The sequence below is a fragment of the Corvus hawaiiensis genome, chromosome 13 (assembly GCF_020740725.1).
Source record: "Corvus hawaiiensis isolate bCorHaw1 chromosome 13, bCorHaw1.pri.cur, whole genome shotgun sequence".
Lineage (NCBI taxonomy): Eukaryota > Metazoa > Chordata > Aves > Passeriformes > Corvidae > Corvus > Corvus hawaiiensis.
The window spans coordinates 22,170,363-22,190,120 of NC_063225.1; the positions used below are offsets into that span (position 1 = coordinate 22,170,363).

The 19,758-nt window shown below is 56.2% G+C and overlaps 1 protein-coding gene across 4 annotated transcripts; it reads left to right on the plus strand.

Moving 5' to 3' along the window:
* The first annotated feature begins 1,541 nt into the window (after positions 1–1,541).
* SHF (Src homology 2 domain containing F) lies at positions 1,542–19,307 on the plus strand. Of its 4 annotated transcripts, none has more exons than XM_048318021.1 (7): positions 1,542–1,974; positions 8,918–9,047; positions 10,025–10,234; positions 11,752–11,889; positions 14,711–14,882; positions 15,162–15,306; positions 18,425–18,513. In XM_048318021.1, exons 1-6 carry the CDS (start codon positions 1,591–1,593, stop codon positions 15,286–15,288), a joined length of 1,161 nt encoding a protein of 386 aa, XP_048173978.1. In that variant the 5' UTR covers positions 1,542–1,590; the 3' UTR covers positions 15,289–15,306; positions 18,425–18,513. The 4 variants fall into 4 exon arrangements, with proteins under 4 accessions (XP_048173978.1, XP_048173977.1, XP_048173976.1 ...); XM_048318019.1 differs by having other exon boundaries at positions 1,548–1,974; positions 15,187–15,306; positions 18,425–19,307; XM_048318022.1 differs by lacking the exon at positions 1,542–1,974 and adding an exon at positions 2,616–2,637 and having other exon boundaries at positions 15,187–15,306; positions 18,425–19,307.
* Positions 19,308–19,758: the final 451 nt, after the last annotated feature.

Genomic DNA, 19,758 nt, shown 5'->3' on the forward strand with positions numbered 1-19,758 from the left:
TGCTTTGAAATTTCCAGTGTTGTTTTCTGGGTTCCATGTTTTCTTCTTCCTGTGGAGGAAGCTCCCTTGGTGTCTGGTTGGACCTGGGGAATCTGGATGGGTCTCTCAAGCAGGAGTGTGCTCAATGAATCAGCAAATCTGGGACTCAGTGGGCTCCCTGGGCACATGTTGGGTGTGTACAGCGCCAGGATGGCACAAGAGGCTCCGTTCCTTGGCAGCCCCATCCTTACTCTCCTCCTGCACAGGGCTGGTAGGAAGGAGGTCACCACAAGAAACTTCTCTCCCCAGCTAGGCACCCTGACAGAGATAGCCCAGCACCTGTCCCCACACTGTGCAGGACCATGGCTCATGGTGTGAGGACATGCAGGAACCCATTGTGGCATCTGTCCCTGCTCACTGGATGCCTCTGCACAGCTTCAGCTCTGTGGGGGTCCTGCTCTTGGAGCATCCTGTCTCCGGCCCTTTTCTTTCTTCATGGCCTTCAGGGATTCAGCCTGTGAGCCTGGAAGCAGATTTGGGTGAAGGTGTGGTGTTTCAGAAGGGATGTGAAGGATTTGGGGGCATAGCTCTGGAGACAGGGCTGCTGGGGCATTGGAGAGCCCAGGGAAGCAGTCTCCATGGTGGGTGAGCTGAGGGGGTGGTCAGGCTGGTGATGGCTGTGTGTCCGGGGGGAGCAGTCAGAACGTGTGTTAGCATGCTCTTTGCTGCTGCAGCGGCCTCGGGCTCTGCTGCCATGCTCCAACACACTGCTCCCAGTGCCACATTCCCACTGCATCCCAGGGGATGTCCTCCAGCCCGTGTGCTGGGGATCAGCCCTGCACACTCGCCCCAATGTCTCTGCACATCCAGCTTGAATTCAGCCTTCTTCCTGAGCACTTCTCTGCCTTGTCCCGGCTCACCCCTTCCTGCAGTGTTTCTTGTGGGGGTCCACAGCACCAGCCTTGTGTTTCAGTCTCTGTCTGGAGTGAACTGCTCCCACCAAATACCTCCCAGGCCCGGGGTTTGCACCGAGGTGTTGGACTCGATGGCCCTCGTGGGCTCCTTCCAGCTCAGGACATTCTGTGACCCCACGAGGGACCTTTATCGCCCCTGCCTCGCCGGCTGCCTCCCCGTTGGCCCTTGCCCTGGTGCCGGAGGACGCTCCGGGGTGGCTGGGAGCAGCACCGGGGCCGCATCGGGCCCAAGGCCGCCGAGAGCGAGCCGAGAGCCCGCAGCCGCCCGAGCGCGAGAGGCGGCCCGGAGTGCCGGGGAGGGCCGCGCCGGGCGCAGCGGAAGGCGGCGGGGAGCGGGGCGGGCCCCGGGAGAGGCGGGCCGGGGAGGCCGGGCCGCGCTCAGGGCCGCGCCGGGCCGTGCCGGGGGGAGCGGGCGCGGGGCCGCGGCGCGGGCGGGGCGGGGGAGGCCCCGCACCCGGCGCTCCGGCAGGTGGCACTGGCTGCCTCCCCCGGCCGCCTCCCCCGCGCCCCCCCCGGCCCCGCCGCCGCGCTCAGTCCGCCGGCGCCGATGCTGCTGAGCGGAGCGGCCGGCTCGGAGCGCGGCGGCGGCGGCGGCGGCGGGGCGGGGGCCGGCGGAGCCCCGCAGTGCGTGGGCACCATGGCCCGCTGGCTCCGCGAGCACCTGGGCTTCCGCAGCGCCCGGCCCGCACCACCCGCGCCGCCCAAGCCCGACTACCGCGCCGGGCCGCCGCCGCAGCCGCCCCTACCGCCCGGGGGCGCGGCCGAGCCGCTGGCCGCCGCCCAGCCCGACATCGTGGCGGCCTACCGGCTGCAGAAGGAGCGCGACTTCGAGGACCCCTACAGCGGCCCGCCGCCCGCTGCCGCCCCCGACGGGCCCCGCTATGTCTCGCCTAAGCACCGGCTCATCAAGGTGGAGGCGGTGGAAAAGGTGCCCGCCAGCCCCCCGCCGCCGCCGCTGGTGCCCGCCCCCCCCAGCTCGCCTCCGGCCGGCCCCGAGCCGCCCGACGAGCCGCCGCAGGAGGTGAGTGACCGGGCACGGGGCTCCGCTGCTCTCCCCGCGGTATCCCGGCACTTGGGATGCCCCGAGTGACCACGCCGGACCCTCGGCCCCTGCCGTGACGAGCAGGGCCAGGACCCCAGGGGCAGGTGGAGCCTGAGCGCCTCGGTCACGGAGATGCCCTCGGTGGTTCCGCCAGACCGTTGGCATCCACAGTAAGGAGCAGGGTTAGGATCCTCGAGCACCGAGAGGGGGCCACGGCCAGGCTCCACGGGGCTCTCGTGTCGCGTCCCCCCCTGTGCCCTGGTAGCACCGACATGCCGGGCACACGTCAGCGGGAACGGGGGCGGCCCCGGCTTCCCCTCCGGCTCCCGCGGGAGGCAGGTATGATCCCCAGCGGGAAGTGCGCTCGCAGAGGAGTACGGGACCGTCTGCGGTGCCCTTCGACGCTGGGGCCGGTGACCCTGGGCCTCCCACCGCTCCATGCCCGGCGGATCTCTCTCTGCCCGCTTGCCCGGGCTGCCCGTGCCAGCGGCGGCGGCCGGACCCCCGGAGATGCCGTGCTGCTTTGTCAGGGAGCCTCAGCGCCTCTTTGTCTGCCGCCCCCCCCGCCGGCTTCTCCAGGGTGAGAGCAGAGCTTGGCGCTCCCGGTGCTGGCAAGGAGGCGAGAAACATCCCCGGTGAGAGGTAGGAGCTGGGCAGAAGCTCCCTATGGGGAGACGGGCTCTGAGTGGCACAAAGGCCTGGTGGAGGATAAACCCAACCAGGGCTGCGGGCCTCCCTCTTGGCGGAGAGGCTGATGCGGGGACTGCACAAATAAAGGCAGGAGGGGGTAATTAGTGCCCGCTAGCGCTGCCGCCTGCAAGACGGAGCTTGTCAGGCGAACTCGACGGGATTGCAGATCTGGCTGGCGGAGGGAGTCGTGGATCCAGTCAGTGATCACATCCGTGGTCCTGGGACTGCCAGGTGGCACCATGAAATAAGCACCGGGAAAAATCTGCTACAGAATGTTTTAAGCAGATAGAAAAACTTGTTGCGGTGGATCTTGGGAAGTTGCTTGTACTGACTAATTTCTTTTTGGAGATTTCCAGAGTGGCCCAGAGCTCCCCTTTTGAGCTGGGTAGACTGGCTGCTGCGGGCAGCAGAGGAGGATGAGGAGGAGGGCACTGGTTGCAGGGACCAGAGGTGCCACCACGGTGCTGTGGTTTGCTGAGGCAGTCTGGATGGTTTTTTCCTCTGGAGCACGCGTTGCGGGATCAGAGCAGGAGCAGGAGCGTGTGGACTCAGGCTGTGATGTGCAAAGGGCTGAGCCAGAGTTGTGGGAAGCAGGGACTGCTGACAGATACAGCCAGGCTGTTTGGGGGTCCAAAGGCTGGGGAGAATCTGGGAAGTTTAGAGAAAAGTCAGAAGCTGGAATACGTTTGGGGAAACTGTGCTAACAGCGCTAGGCTGAAGAAGACCCTTCATTTATCCAAGATAGGCGGTGATTAGATTACTGCTAGTCTCCTGCATGCTACTGTAGGGAGGAGGCTTCTAATTCTTTAGGGCTCTGGTACATGATGGACACAGACAGAGCTCCAGAGCCTGGGTGAAACTGGAATAAAAGTGGAAATATTGGATAGTGCTTGCAGCTGTCCATTAATACAGTTTTCCTAGAGGAGCCAGGGAGCATCCACCATGTGGAGCAACTCTGTTGGGCTGAAATGCCCTTTGCAGCTCTCATCTGCTAGCCTTGGCACTGGGCTGAGCAGTGGGTTCCCCAGCTGCTCCAACATCATGGTGGCACTTCCTGGAGGTGGTACAGGAGGATGGAAGTGCCTGGTGGGGGTTTCCTGCTGCTTGTGACCCTTGCTCTTGGTGATGTCAAGCTGTCCTGGAACAGGGAAGGGATGCTGGAGCTGGGTTGGAGCCTCTGCTGAGATTATGGTTGTGCAGGGGGCTCAGTGCTCACACACTTAGGAAGAGGCTCTGGGCACTGTTCCCTACCTGCTGCAGGGACTGGGACTGCAGACCCCTTGGATTGTGTTGATGCTGGAGATAAAGGAGAAATACAATTCTGTGTACAGACAAAGCTGCTGGAGCAGAGAGGGTTTTTGTTAATGATTGATGGGGAAAATCACTCTTAATAAAATGTGCAGCCCTTCCAAGTGGGGACAATGAGGATGGAGAGAAGTGGAAAGAGCAGTCACTGGTTCCTGATTGTGTGGTTTGGCTGAGACCGTGTCATTTGTTGTGGTTGGGGGCTGACTATGTTCCCTGGGAGCCCTCTGCCTGCTGTAGCTGTCCTGCGAGTTCTGGAGAATGGAATGGGCAGGAACATCTTGGCACAGGAATCCTTCCTGCCTGGGCTGCACGATGTCTTGCTGCTGTAGCATGAGCCATCTCATCTTTGTGCCTTCTGTGGGATCTGCAGCATCCTGTGGGGTTGCATTAGAGAGAGCTCTGCAGTGACTCGTGCTGCTTTCCAAACTCTGCTGGAAATGGTGCGGACAGCACAGGCCCTTCTCGATCTGCTTGGTCTGACAGGCCTTTCCCTACAGCAGTGGACAATGGACTGGCCCTGTGTGGTTCACCTGAGCCAGGTGGATACCCTGGAGATGTCTTCCCTGCCGTGTTTGGATTAGGCACAAGGAGCAACGCCACTGGGATGCAGCGGGGAGAGATGCGATGAGGGACCTTCTGCTGCCTGCACCCCAGGTGTGCTTGAGGATGGGCTTGGGGATCTGCCTGAGGACATCTTTGTCCTGTGCCCACCGGGACCAGTCTCTGCTGTTCTTGCTGGGAGTGCAGGGTCAGTGCTGCAGGGTGTGGGAACAGCCCGTCAGGAAGCTCTTGGGTGTGTGTCTTTCCTGTGAGAGCCTCCTCGAACTGAGTCATCTTATGTGATGCTGATGCCGTGCTGTCCGTCCCGCATGCCCTCCTCCTGTGCCACGGGTGCAGCCCTAGGCTCCCTGCCTGGGCATGCCGTGCCCCATGGGGCTGTGGACCAGACCCTTCTGGGAAGGTCAGTGTTGTATTTGTTTTTGGGTTTGGCTTCAGTGTCTGCCAAAAGCCAAGCTGCCAGATGTGTAAAACTGGAGGAATTTTGCACCTGACAGAATGAAATGAGTTTGCTCAGTTTAACCAATCTTCTGAGGAGACCCCAAATGCACTTTATCTCCAGGGTGAGAAACTTGTTTTTAAGGTGGAGGATCTCCCCAGGAATGCTCTGCAAACCTCTGTGTAGAGTGGAACATCTTGTTGTGACATAAGGTGGTGGCAGGTAGAATGTTTCTGGGCAAGATGAGACAAAGAACCCAGCTCTGCCCTGGGACTTTGGTGTCAGAACTGTGAATGCTCTTGAAGAGCTGTGATCTGTCACCTTCACTAGTGGGCGGCATAAAAGCTGTTTGATTGCGAGAACCCAGTGATGATCTGGTTCTTTGCATTAATTTTGTTTTGACTTTCTTTTTTTTCCCCTTACAGTTGGCATGTATAATAGAGCGAGACAAGCTTTGGTGCTGCAGCAGGGATTTGGGATTTGCATTGCCATGGCAGATAAATACATGAAAAACAGTCATGCTCAAGCAGGATATGTGTCCAGGTGCCAGTGGTGCTTGGCTGCTCCCTGAAGGACTGGTCTGCACCAAGAGCTGCCCTGGGATGGTGGCTTTGCATGTCAGGCTTTGCTTTGCACCCAAATTATTTCAAGTCTAGCAAAGCTTGTGCTGTGTATGAGCAGGAGATGCCTCCATAGCCATGTGGTGGGATCAGCAGGTGGTGAGCAGCTCCCTCAGCAACATGGAACATGAGCAAAGCATGGAAATGCCTGGCCTTTGACCAGAGTGTGGGGGCTTAGGCAACCCCTGGGAGCTGCCCTGCCAGCGGCTGTGGCCCTCTCCTGCTCTGGGGAGCAGCCGTTTGCCCTGTGGCTGCTGCTGAGAGCCCTGCATGGCTCATCAAGTCCAGTACTCAGATTAGGAAATGTCAGAGATGCAGTTTCCTGAGCAACTGTAATATGGCCTCATGTTCAAGGGCATTAGGATGTGCCCGGTAATTGCATGATCTCTGCTGTTTGCCCCATTCCAGGCACTGGCTGGAGCCTCCAGTCCCTCAGTCAAGCACATTTTTGTGTGCTTGCTTGTGCACCCTGAGGTTGTGATGCTCCTGGAGGCTGTAATTACCTCCCCACCTTTTCCGCGGCTCTCTGCTGTAATATCTAACCATTTAAAAAACAAATGGGTTTGTGTTCTCATCACCCTACAGTTGGGAGACCTTGCTCCTTCTCCTTGAGGCAGTGGAGAAGCAAACTAGTGTGGCAAATTCCCCCCAAACTCAAGTAGCTTGCCTCTAATCCAAGGCCTTTTCTCTGCATCCAAGCTGAGCCCAGCAAACCACATTCTCTGTCAACAATCTCTGCTGAGTGCCACTGCACCCTTCTGCAGGCAAAATACCCAGTTTTATGGGTCTTGACAGTGACTTGTTAGGATTCTCCACTATCTTCTGCTTTCTAGACCTGGAGGCATCTGAGTGGAGGCCACTCTGTGAGCCTGCTGGAGCTTGTGTGCTCCCCCCGGGATGCCAGACCTAAACACGAGGAAATACAGTTGGAAATAAGGTTGGGCTTGATGATCTTGGAGGTCTTTTCCAGCCTTAATTATTCTATGACAGTGACCACTGTATGCAGGGAAGCCTCTCGGCCCTGTCTGAAGCTGCTATGTGTGTATGGGGCAGAGGGAGGGTCCAGGACTGGGTCTGCGCTTGTCTAGGAAATGTGGTTTGTGGCAGGTCTAAATGTGGTCAGGTTGGGCTTGGGGCCAGAGGAACAGACAACTAAACCCAGGAGGGTCAGCAGACTGCATTTCACAGCTCCCCAGCATGCTTGGAGCCATGAGAGCTCTGCACAGGGTGAGCATTGGACATGGCACTGCCCGTCCACCCACCCTGCCTGTCGAGCCGGTGCATTTGTGTGTGTGGGGACACTGCCAGCATGCCCATGCCTCTATTGTCATGAGCACGTGTGTGAAGATGCTGCTGCTGTCACAGGACTGTCACAGATGTGGAGATGCAGCAGGAGCTCTGTGCAGCTTTCGAGGCATGGGAGAGGCCGTGGGATCTCCCGGCTGTTTGGAGCAGCTTCACTGAGATCTCGCAGACAGCAAGTGGGAAGCAGGTCCTGGTTGACCAAGCAGCTGTAAAAGTCACCAGCGACTTGCATTTGCCCTGGGGAATTTTGCCCTGGTGGTGGCAAGCAAAGGGCTGCAGACCCCTGGGCTCAGCACTGCCTCTTCATGTCCCCAGTGCCTGACAGGGCCTGAGCAATGCCATGTCACCCCCTTGGATGATGGAGGTAAGAGCAGATTGCAAAGCCAGGGGCTGACTGCTCCTGCTGCCCTGTCCTGGCTCTCTGCCCCATGCCTGGGGTGGAGACAGTACTCTGACACTGTCTGTCCTCTGCTGCCTTGCCACGGGGTGAGAGCATCTGCAGCTCCCATGTTTGAACCCTATTTTACTCCTCTGGGGCGGTTGGGATTTGGTCTGAGGATGATCAGCTACTTGCTCATGCCCTGGGAGGGCTGACCCAGTTCCCCATGCATTGGCTGCCCATGGAGGTGGGACATTTAGGGAGGAGATGGTGAGCCAGGTGCAGAGAGCCATGTGCCTCCTGTAGCTCATAGGGATGCCAAGTCTTGGGACTGCACGGAGGTGTTTACAGTTCCAGTTCCTGTTCCCTTTTCCTGCTGAGTTTTGCTGTTACAGGCCATTGTTGGGCGTTTTGCACAGGAAGGAGGGAGAAGTGTTTTGTTTTAAGCCGGTTATTGGAGCTGCAGAGGAATGTGTGAGCAGCCGTGGTCTCTGTGGCTGGCCAGGAGCAGGGGCAGTGTGTAGTGGTGATGATGGAGCCTGGCACTGGGTGGGATTACACAGCTGCCACACCATGCTTGGGACATTTGGTCCTTGCTGTGGGACATCTCCATAGCCCATGTTGTGGTAGCAAACCCCCCCAAGCCAGGGGTTTGCGTCCTGGTAGGTGAGCAGACCCTGGTAAGGTGCTTGGGTACACTTAATTGCTGCTGGAAATATTGCCTGGCCCTACTTTGGGAGCAGGCTGTGTGGCTGGAGGGTGGGATGTACAGCTCCAGGCTTCCTGGGGACTGCAGTGTTGTGTGATGGAGTGCTCTGGCTGGGAAGCTGCTGAGGTGCTAGAGCAGGCATGTGGTTCCAGTGCTGGAGGGGATTGAGCTCTGGGACATGCCCCATATCCTACTGCAGGATCCTCTCCTTCTCACTAGTAAGTGCAAATCTCAGGAATTTAGTGCTGACCCTGTGACATGGCACTTGAGAAGCTCCTGGTTCTGCTTCCTGGAGAAAGGCTCTATCTTGTCTTACTTAACTTAGGATGTGTCTGGGGATGCTGTGGAGGCCTGGGAAGGAGTGGAGAGGAAGCCATAGGCTGTTCTTAACCCTTTTGTTAGAAAATATCTTCAAATGAGTGCACAGGAGCCCTGGAAAATAACCAGCAAGTTCCTAGTCATGCCAGTGCCAGCTGACACCCTTCTTTTGGGATCTGTGCCCCTTCTCCCCCTTGGGAAAGGAAATGTGGCTGTGTGCAGGAGAGCATCTGTGTGCCATGGAGGGTATGGCACTGCTGGCAGCCCTGCGCCGCAGTGGAGACCCGGCCAGGACATGTGTGTGGGTGCTGACAGTGCTGAGCCTGATGGTGAGGGAGGGGCAGGTCTGCCTTCTGCTCTGCTTGGCTCCATCCCAGCTTTTGGGACAAAGGCTGGAGCGTTTCCATGGCCGAGTGCCGGTGCCTGGAAAGCTGTCAGCTGCCAGCACCTGCTCTGCAGGGCTGCCATGATGCAGGTTTGGGCTGTCAGTGGCCGCTCTGGCTGCTGCTGGAAGAGCTCGTGAGGAGCTCTGCCTTCCACCTCCCAGTAAAGGCAGAGAATGCCCTAACTCTTTTCCTAATCTTCCCCTCTTCCAGCTGGCTGTCCTGGAGGACTATGCAGATCCCTTTGATGCGGCACAGGTGGCAGGTAGCCAGGCAGGGCTGGAGAAGGTGATGGAGAATGACGGATATATGGAGCCGTATGAAGCCCAGAAGATGATGGCTGGTAAGGTGGAAGGCTTCATGCAAAGGCCACTCTTTACACCTCTGGTCTCCAAGTTTGGTGGCCGCTGTACTCTGTTCCTTGCAGCCTGTGACAGCATTGGCTCCCCCAGACAAGGCAAACCAGGGCAATGGCTGTGGTGGGGGACAGCCATTTTACAGGCAAATTTTCCCAGCTTCAGCCTTGTGCTCTGGGTTTGCCAGAGCACTCAAAGACTGTCTGAGCACTACAGGCACATCTCTCCCTGCGATGCTGTCCCCCAGGACTCCCAATTGCCAGGCTGAGCCAGGAGGGACCTGACATTGCATGCATCTGGCTTAAAAGTAAGATGGATGTGGGACCTATTTAATTCAATTAGGACTGGGCCAGAACATGCTGTGTCTGCTGCAGCAGCAGGGTCCCCTGTGGGCCTGTCTGGGGCTGGAAAACTGGCAAGCTGGGAGCATGTGCTCCTGAAGGCAGTGCTCAGAGTCACCATGGTGGCTTGTGTGCTCCAGGCTCTGGCTCTGCTTTGTGGTTTTCATGGAGCGAGTGGTTTCTGGAAAGCTCATGTGGCTTTTTGAAGTAGACCATTATATTTCTTGGAAAAACCAGCAAACAGTGGAGACGCTGCTTGTGCCTGTGGGAGAGACTATGTTTTTGCTTGAGGGAAGGGCGTTTTATTAAACTGGCCACTCTGGGTCTCCAGGGGAGAAACCCAGCCTCACTGCTTGCAGGAAATCAGGCTTGGGGGGTACTTCTGTCCCCACTGACCCCGTTTTGCCGGGCTGCCCAGGAGGGGGGGTGTGGTACTGTGGGGATCTTGGTGCTGCCGAGCAGCTCTCCCACTTCTGGCAGCTGCTTGCTGTCTCCTCCTCTGCTGATGCTCCCTACCCCATTTTACCCATGGGTGACATTGAGCCCTGTCATCTACCACGGTTTTGGGGACCATGGCTGTGTTGGGCAGAAGGCTCATGGTCTTTTCCCTCTTCTCCTGCTAGAGATCCGCCAGAAGGGCTTACGGGAGGCTCCCGCCCGGCCGCTGCACCTCTACGACACTCCTTATGAGCCTGTGCTGGACATGGACAGTGACTGCCCAGCTTGCCCCCGGCCCAGGGAGTCCCGGCTGCCCGAGGATGATGAGCGGCCGCCAGAGGAATATGACCAGCCCTGGGAGTGGAAGAAGGAGCGGATCTCCAAAGCCTTTGCAGGTGAGTGATGGGAGCAGCCATAAAGCAAACAACACTTTTTGTGAAACTGGATCCTTGGGGTCAGTAATGTTGGCCTCTGCATTTCCATGGCTCAGGGAGCGCTTGTGTTCTTGCAAAAGCTGTTTGTCTGAGCAGGGAGCCAGGCTGGACAGAGTGATGGATAGAGCTGCCTTGGTCATCTGTCCAACACCTGTCTCCTGTTGCCTCTTCCCTGCTCTGACCAATCACAGCCTCTGGTGCAAATTAGCACCCCCAACCTTGGGTTACCGGGGTCGGTTCAACCCTGGGCTCAAGCAGATACCTCCATCCTCAGGGCAGGAGGATGCCCAAGGAGCCTTCGTCCAGGCTTCGTCCAGCCCCCCGACCTATTTATCTGTGCTGCGGGATCGATTGTGTTTGTGTTTGGTAATGAGGAAATCCATGCTGTGCATTAGCGCTGGCTCCTTGCCAGTGCTGGCTAATTGCCACGCTCTTATCTAGGATGCATTTTAATTGCAGCATTGTGTGTGTGTGCTGCAGTTGGCACTGAGGGTGCTCAGGCTGGTGGCACTGTGTGGAGATGATGGCAGAGAGAGATGTGAAAATTTGAGGTTGGAGAGTGGTTCACCTTTTGGGTTTGGGCACTGCGAGCTGGAGATGGGTGTGCTGGGCTCAGCGCCACAGTGCCTACTTGTGCTTGGGGCCACCAGGTCCCCCAGCACCCTGTTCTGAGGATTCGGCGTGTCGGGCTCCATCTTGGAACAGTGTGTACTGCTGGGCTGGGTTTGTGCTTTGGTGTCTGTGCTCTGGATGAGCCACCTTGCTTGATATCCCTGGGTGGAGGTGGTGTGTTCACAGGTCTGGCTCACATGTGGATGCATGTGAGCGCTGCCCAGCGTGCTTCAGGCCTGCTCCAAGTCCCAAGGGAGTTAGGCTGCTGTTCCCTGGGCCACGCTGGGACCTGCTGCCTGTTTTTTTCTGAAGCCAGAGCAGGTCCTGCTGTGTCTCGTGGGGTGTTTTTTCTCTCCAGTGATGCCAAAATATCTCTGCTGTCCCATTCCCCCTTTGGGGGTCCATGGGACCCCTGCTGGTGGGCAGCTGGTACTGGCACAAGGCTGCAGCCCACTGCTGCCTGGCAGGGGAATGTGGACGCTGTGAGTGGCTGGGAGACACCTAGGGCAAGACAGGCAGGACAGATGGCAATGGAATGTTCGGCCAAGGCCCCCAGACAAGTATGTGGAATAGGGTGATTGCAGGCTCCCCCATACCCTAGAGAGGGTTGGCTGGAAAACCTGATGAAGGAGCAGGGTCTCTCCATTGGGAATGTGCCCCACCTCAGGCCTGTCCTTGCTTGGTGCTATGGAGGGGATGAGATGGCCAAGCTGGTGTAGGGCTCCTCGGAATTTAGTCCTCAGGTCTTTCCCCCCACAACTGCTCTCCTTCTCCATGGACCTCTGGTGTTGCTGATGGTTTTTTCTAAGCCCTTTCTTTCTGTCTCTTTCTCTCTCTTTCCCACACCCTCCCCACCCCCCATCCAGTGGAAATCAAGGTCATTAAAGACCTGCCATGGCCCCCACCGGTGGGACAGCTCGACAGCGGTGAAAGCCCCCCGGATGGGGAGGCTGGTGCCCCCATCCCTCTGCAGCACGGCCAGCACAGCTACGAAGACGCCAATGGTGGGTCTCGCGTGACAGCGGTGTGTCCGGGGGGGCTGTGGCCAGTGCTTGCTGTGACCCTGGCCCACTGCGATGCCTCGGAGCTTGCCCAGTGCACTGCCAGACACGACCCTCCTCCTCTGCCCTCCTGCAGCTCCTCCTGGCCCCCTCAGTTGTCATGTGCTGGACACCAGGTGTTTGTCCTGCTGCACCTTCCTGCTACGAAGAGGCACCAGCTCTTTGCAGCAGTGGAGCTGCTCCGGGGGATTATTCTGTGGCGGAGTCATTACTGTCCCTTTTGTTCTCTCCTCTTTGCCTCCAAATTCCCAACATTTGATGGCTGCTTTTAAGGTCTTCTTGACAATTGCACTGAGTGTTTAGCTGATGTTTTCTTGCGACTTTTAATACCCAGGTCCCTTACAGGTGTGCTAGCAGCTAATTCAGATCCCAGTGCTGAAGATGGGGCTGATTTTTTCCCCTCTTCATCATTTAGCACTGCTCCATTTCCTCTGCTGTTTTATTGCCTTGCTGTTAGTGTCAGGAGGTCCCTGTGGATTCTCCACTCTTGCTTTTGCTATCCTGAGCAGCCAAATCTCCCAGGTACACTTTGTCATCTCAGGTTTGCCTTGTTGTGAAGCCTTTTTTGTGTGTGCTGAGCACAGAGCCCCTGGGTAAATCCCCTTTGGATGCTGCTGGCAGTCTCGCTTATGAAAGCCAAATATTGCTGCTTCTCTTTTAACCCTTTATTGATATTTTAAGGACCTTGCTCTTATGCTGTGGTGAATTAGGATTTTGCCAAGAGCAGTAGGTGGGGGGATTTTGTGGAAAGCCATGACTGAGTTGTTAGCAGTGGGGAACTGGGATGCAAGCTGTGCCCTTTCTTGTGCAGTGGCATGCCGTGCCTTCCCCACTAACACTGCCCAGGTGGGCACTGCAACATGCCAGGTACAGATACCTGATTTCCTTATCTGCAGTTACCCAGATCCCTGCAGAGCTTCATAAGATAAAGCCAGAGTGGCCTTTGCTGCTTCCCGGGTGGGTTTGAGCACAGGCTGCAGGTGATGGCTTGTTTTGGTGCTGATGGTGGGGGCACTTGAGAATGAAGTGGCTGCTCTGAGGGCTTTGTTGGGGACTTCCCAAAACCGTAGGGATGCTGCAGGCTGAGATCAGTTCTCAAGAAGAAAGGTCTTGACAGGTGGGAACTTTCTGATCCTCTTCCTGCAATGAATGCACGTGTCAAGAAAAATTAATCTCTTTGCTATGCAGCCTCTTCTTTTCCCCCATCATTTATTATGCCCACAGTCACTCTGACATGCATCTTGCTCCTGATGAATACATCAGTTTGTCATTTTTCCTGGATTTAGCAACACAGAGTCTCTTTTTTCTCTCTGACTTGCCTTGCTTTGTTATGTTAAGTTTATCTTGCCAGAGTTTTGTCTCATTTTCTACTTCCCGTGTCTTGGGGTGACTTGAACGTCTTGAAGGATGTCTTCTTCCTCCTAAGGGCTTGTTTTTAATATCCTGTTTAATCATGCACATGCCTCTGCCTCCCTCTTGACAGGTGCAATGCATTACTTTTGAGCCTGTAACGCAATGACTTTGTGCCGCCAGCAAACACTTGGGCTGTTTGATTGTCTAGCTTTTAACAATTGCCCCAATTTTTTAAGGTGATGAGTTGAAATTGAAGCCTGGGCGTGATGTACAAAGGCGAGCATGGTTAGTGAAAAGCCAGAGCACCGCAGAGGCAGGGCTTGTCAAGTCGTAGTGCTGAGTACCTCCTCCCTGAGCTGCTGCTTATGGTGGTTTAAGCCATGCTAAGCTGCAGAGGATTTTGGCTGGGCTTGCTTTTGGCTGCCTTCCCCTCCTTGCAGTGCTGGGGGGGCTGGAGTCCTGCTCACCTGCATAGCGTGTGGACAAGGTGTCACTCAAACATCCTGCCTTAGAGGATGCCCTGCTAGAGAGGAAAACATCCCTCTGGCTATTTTTTGCCTCCCCCTCCAGCAGCCAGGAAGCATGGAGAGAAGTTGTCCTGTCTGGGGCATTCCAGTAGTCTTGGGAGCTGTGATTCCTGGGCTCGGCCACCTCTGGGGAGACTGTGCTGCCATGGTATCAGCCCCTGGCAGCCCCACACTGTGGCAGCTCTGCCTGATCGATAAGTAATTTGTGCAAGGGGGTTGGCGGTACAGGGAGCAATAATGAACTCTTGGGAGGAGGGAGAAACAATATTGTTAATGCTGAAATCATCCTGCACGGAAATAACAGGCGGTGGGAGGCCAGGTCCCCAGGGCATGGCTTGGTCAATCCCCCATGCTCGTGGCCATGGCTGGGCTGGTGACAGGCAAGTGGCAGTGCCCGGGGAGGTATCTGCAGTCAAAATATCCCCTTCCCACCTCAGGGAATTGTTTTTTCACCCCATGTTTATTTGTGCCAGCAGAAATGTGTCCATTGGTTCCAAACTGACTGCTTCCTTTAGCTCCATCTATCCCCTCTTCTTTTTTTTAAATCTAATTTTTTCCTCTGAGATTGGGGAACCTCTTCTTGCTGCATCTCACTTAACTCTCTACCACAGCCACCAAATGTGTTTTTGCATTAGCAAAACCTCCTGAGCTTTTGAAACCTCCCTGGAAATGTCTTCCATGGGTTCAGCTACTGGCTCCAGGCCTGGCATGGTGGGGACCCAGCCTGGGCACTGCAGTGATCAGCAGCCCAAGAGCTGCCCTGCTCTTGCTTAGAGCAGGGGGATGGGGCACTGTTGAGGGGACCCAGCGTGATGTAAGTGGCTCTGGCTCTTCCTGCTGGAGAAAGTTAGGATCCCAGCCTGTGATGCATGTCTGTTTTGCAGGTCCAACGGAGGGGCTGGGGTATGGCCGCACCTCGCCCTGCAGGGAGGAGAAAGCCAGGGCTGCCCTCAGGCATGGCTCCAGCAGCCTCAAGAGCACAAAGACGCTGACCACTGAGCCTGGCCCCTTTGTTGGGGAGAGGATTGACCCTGCCCTGCCCCTGGAGAGCCAATGGTGAGTCCCGCCTGCCCAGAGTGGCTGCCCAACCCCTCCACCTGCACTAGGAAGCCCTGTGGTCACACCATGAGGAGCCCTGGGGCAGACTTGCTTCTTTCTTTCTTCCTTGTCCCCACACTTCAGCCTGTTTGTCCCTGCCCCTTGTCTCCCAGCCCCAGTGGTGCCACCCTCTTCCCTCTTCCTGAATGTGGCTGCAGTCCCCGGGGAGGTGCCGGGGGCTGGCACTGCTGCTGCCCCAGGGCACAGCCCTTCCTATGGTGTCTGCTCTGTGCCCAGCACAGCCCATCCCTCTCCCCTCCAGCTGGTACCACGGAGCCATCAGCCGGACAGACGCAGAGACACTGCTGAGGCTGTGCAAGGAGGCCAGTTACCTGGTGCGCAACAGCGAGACCAGCAAGAATGACTTCTCCCTCTCCTTGAAGTGAGTGAACCTGGCGGGGCTGGGGGGGTGTGGACCCACAGCAGGGGTGACCCGGTGCCATAGGTGGGTGCCCCAACTGAATTGTGCCCATGCTAATTGGGTAATTGTGAGATGACCATGGGTGGTCAGAAATGGCTGCAGTATGAAGGCCACACTTTTCTGTGGTGTGGCACAGGTTTCTGGTTTGATGTCTGGCAAAAACATCTCTCAGGAAGGCTTGGAGATCTGGAGGCCCACTGCTCTTCCTTGGCAGTGCTAACAATCCCTTAGATGGATCAAATGATGTGCCTCAGTGCCCAGTCAAATGTGTCTGGTTACAGCTTCCAGCTCTGCCTTCTTGTTCCCCCTTTTTTTGTAGCTTAGTTTCATGGGAAAAGAAAGTTTGTGCGAGCCCATTGTTGATGGAAATGGGGGTACCCATCCTTGCCTCCCCAGCCCACAGATCCATTGCTCAGCTGTAGAGAGGGCTTTACCCTGCTCTGATTTGCCAGTAGGGAAACCTCATCCCCACAGCACAGCTTGGTTTATGCTTGGGTTTTTTTGGGGAATCTTTACATACTCCCCAGTTTTCCAGATTCCCTGAATGCCAAAATTGCATGAAGCATCTTTGCATGTGTTCTGACAGGGGGGAACTGCCCACAGCTCCTCATCCAGCTCTTTCCTGGCTCTTGGGGCAGTGTGAAAATCAAAGCTGTTACTTTCTGAAGATGATGATGGATGAGCAAATACCTTCTTGCTCTTCTGCTGGACAGCTATATTAGCTCTGTTCCTGCCAGATGGGAAACAAGTATTTATGGAGCACTTCAGCTGTCTCTGCCCAACAACAGGCCCTGTAACCCTACACGTTTCACAGTATAGTTTGGGTTTCCCCAGTGGTCTCTATACCTGCACTGCTCCCTGCAGATTTCAGCCTTTTGTTTATTTCCCAGTGGCACAATTGTGAATTAGATTGCTCTGTCTCTCTCCATATTTTTTTTCACTCTTTTTGTTGCCTTCAGCACCAAACCAGGGCAGGAGTTCTGCTGAAAATACTCTTTCTTCCTTCTCCACATAGAGATTTCAGATCATCCAACAAACCCTTCTGGAAGAGTTCCCTCCTTTCCCTTTTTTTTTTTGTCAGAATTTTTACTGATGCTTTAGTTTTCTCAGTGCTTTTTCCTTGCCCTAGCTTGTGAGCCGTTTTGGAACAACAGCTTGTTCTGGTTGGTGAGCTGCATTTGAGGCTGCGAGAGGCCTCACCATCACCTTGTGAGTGGCATTAGTCAGCACGTGTGTTGGAGAGCCTGGGAGGTGCCATTCCATCACCAAAGGTGGCTTTCCATCACCTCTCCACAAGCCAGTCACCTGTTTCTTAGTGTTTTTTCCCTTACTTCTTGCCACCATCCTTAGCTTTATGGCAAAATCCTCCTCTCAGATGGCATGGTGTGCAGCAGTCACACCCACCTTCTCCAGTCCATCCAGGAGTTGCTCGGGCGTTGCCTTCCTTGCAGAGTTTGCGGAGAACTCACAGCCCTGAGAGCAGGATTTTTACTCCATTGCCTTTCTCTGTAGAGCCTGTTCAAGGAAAAATCCCCTGGGATGCTTTTTATAGAGCTGTAAGCTGGCTGTCTGCAGCTCTCTCTATTATTTTTTTTTTAACTTTGGTTTTTTTTTTTCCTTGAGGAAGGAGGCACAGCCAAGGAGAAGGTCTGAAAAGCATTCCAATGCTGACCTGAAGTTCTTTGGTGTTTCTTTAAAGGAAAATATGCACAAGAGAGAGCAGCCAGGAGGAGGTCAGGTAGCTGGAAGGATTTAACCTTGCCGTGACAGTCCTGGCTGGTCCCCCACTGCCTGTCATGGACAGGGTCATGTCATTGCCTCAGATGCTTGGAGAGTGGGTCCCTCCTGGTTTGTGCCTCCATGAGAGTGGCTGAGGCCACACTGCAAAGCTTTGGGTCCTTCCTTGTGCCTGTAAAGGTGCTCAGCAGGAGCACCACCCACCCCTTGTCCTGGCTGCTGGTGTTTGCAGCCTGTTCCCTCAGTCATCGCTCCAGGGATGCGATCTCATCGCATCCCTGAGCTTGTGACAAAGACCTGTGGAGCAATTTGGCCAAAACACAACCAGTATCATCTCTCCATGGTCCCATGTGGCAGTGCTCCGGTTCCCTGCCACAGGGACACAGGACACGGCGAAGCTATTGCTTTTCCTCGGCCCCTGGTGGGGGGCTGTAGCTGACTCCCAGGACAGCTGGCTCTTTGCTTCTGTCTCTAAATGGATTTCAAACCCATTCTAGTAATGCAGCTGGGCTGTCCATTATGGCCCATCTCCAGCTGGGGGGATGGGGCCAGGCTGTGCAGCACTAGAAGCGGCTCAGCATCACTGATGAGGTCCTGTCTGCTTTTAAGTCATCAATATTTTGCCGTAATGTGCATTCCAGACGCTGCAGACAGGCTGTGGCTCTCCTCGGAGACGCAAATTAATAGCGACAGGGCCATTAGTCCGCCACTTGGAATCAGCATTTGTGGCAGGATCTGCCTGCACAGCTTGGCGTGGCTTGGTGCCCGTGCTGTGCTGGGAAATGGCCTCACTACGCTGAGTGGATTTTATGGAGCCTGCAGCGGTGGCGTGGGGAGAGGGGGAAGGAGAAAATCCTTCGGCTGTGGGCCACAGGAGAAAAACCTGGTTTGCCATGGCGAGGCTGGAGATCTGGGAGCTGAAGTCCTGGGAGCTGAAGGGCTCCTGTGAGAGCCAGTGGTTGCAAAAGGGGCATTGTCACATGCAAGGAGCAAAAGCCACTACCCCTCCATGACCCTACAGCAAGTGCCCCTGCTGCCCTTGCCTCGGTGATGCCTTTCCTGCCCACACACACCCCAGATGGGTCCTGCACACCCCGTTGCATGGCCGTGCTCCCCAAAGGGTCACAGTGCAGTGTGGTTGGCCATGTCCCTCCTTTGCCCTGTGGGCTTTGTTGGAGTCGGCCAGGAGCAGGATGGTGCAGGCAGGGCCATGGCTGCAGAGAGGAGCCAGCAGTGTCCCCCTCAGCTGCAGAGGCAAACTGCCTGTTGTCGGGGGGTCAGGAGCTGAGGGGAGGCTGGGGCCAACTGTACCCCCTAACCCTGTCTTGATCTGTCCTTGCAGGAGCAGCCAGGGCTTCATGCACATGAAACTGTCCCGGACGCAGGAAAACAAGTACGTGCTGGGTCAGCACAGCCCGCCCTTCGACAGCGTGCCGGAGATCATCCATCACTACGCCAGCCGCAAGCTGCCCATCAAGGGGGCTGAGCACATGTCCTTGCTTTACCCAGTGGCCATCCGTACCCTATAGTACTCACCCCCACGAGCCAGGCTTAAGGCTGGGTGCACCCAAAACTGGCCCATCTGCAGGGCTGAGCGCCACCGTGATGAGGATGGGCTCCAGACCGTCAGCCCACAAGCAGCTCGCTGGGCACGGCCAGTGCTGTTGGGGATTGCTGCAGCCAGGCCCCTTGTCCTGCTCTTCTAGGGGCTCCCATGCACTGGTTTGCCTGCTGGCATGGCACTGGAAGGACCCCCTATGCAAAGAGCTGAGCGGGGCTCGCCGGCTGTCCACACCTGCCTCCAGGCAGAGCTTGGGATGCCAGGACTGGGGCTGAGACCTTGGAGAGTCCAGGGAGGGGGGGCAGTGTATGTGAGTACGGGGATAAATCATCTGGTAGCAGGCCTGAGGTGCCTCCATGAGGGTGCCCATGAGAGACAAAACAGCTGTGCCCACAGGTAAGAAGGCTGGCAGGGGTGAGCAGAACCTCCCTGGGGCCAGCGAGGCACGCAGGGGCCCAGGCAGGCTGCCCTCACCTGCACCGGTGCTCAGTACTCACTGCCATCCTTTGCCAAATGTAAATAGTGACCAGCCTCGGCTGTGTGTGCAGCACCACTGCCTAATAAAGCGGTGCATGGTTGCCTCCTGCTCCATGGGACTGTGTGCCCACATCCCACCGCAAGTGGGGGATCAGTGTGGCAAAACAGCCGGAAGCTTTTAAGTGAATTGATTTTCCCTGCTCCCTTGCGTACACTGACACCAGCATGCCCGTCCAGCCAGTTCACTCCTCTGAGACACAGGGGACAAAGGATGCTGGTGGTCATGTCCTTGCCATATCTTTGAGACCCTTTGTGGGCAGTGATGAGCTGATTTTGGACTTGCCTGTTACTCCGTATAGAAGGGGGTGCTCTTTGGGATCTTTTGCCTTCTTGTTTTCCTTCATCTCTCGTAAATCTTAGGCAAAATCCCTGAATTTCAGAGAGCTCCTGATCTCCTCTGAGAATTTACTGGCTCCAGTCCTGTTCTTTGTCTTCCTGACACCTTGTCTTTGGGCCAGCTTGCTCCTCTTTTTTTGGCTGAAGTTCTCTCTGGTGCTCTGTACTGTTTCATGCATACCTTGCCTTTTAACCTTGTTCCTGGTGTTGCTCCTGTACCCATGCACTTACATTTCCTGTAT

Bases quoted from the DNA above. Each gene is read 5' to 3' on its own strand.
- SHF (XM_048318019.1), top strand. From the start codon at position 1,591: ATGGCCCGCTGGCTCCGCGAGCACCTGGGCTTCCGCAGCGCCCGGCCC. The intron at 11,890-14,710 runs GTGGGTCTCGCG...TCTGTTTTGCAG, and splicing joins CAGCTACGAAGACGCCAATG to GTCCAACGGAGGGGCTGGGG. The intron at 14,883-15,186 runs GTGAGTCCCGCC...TCTCCCCTCCAG, and splicing joins CTGCCCCTGGAGAGCCAATG to CTGGTACCACGGAGCCATCA.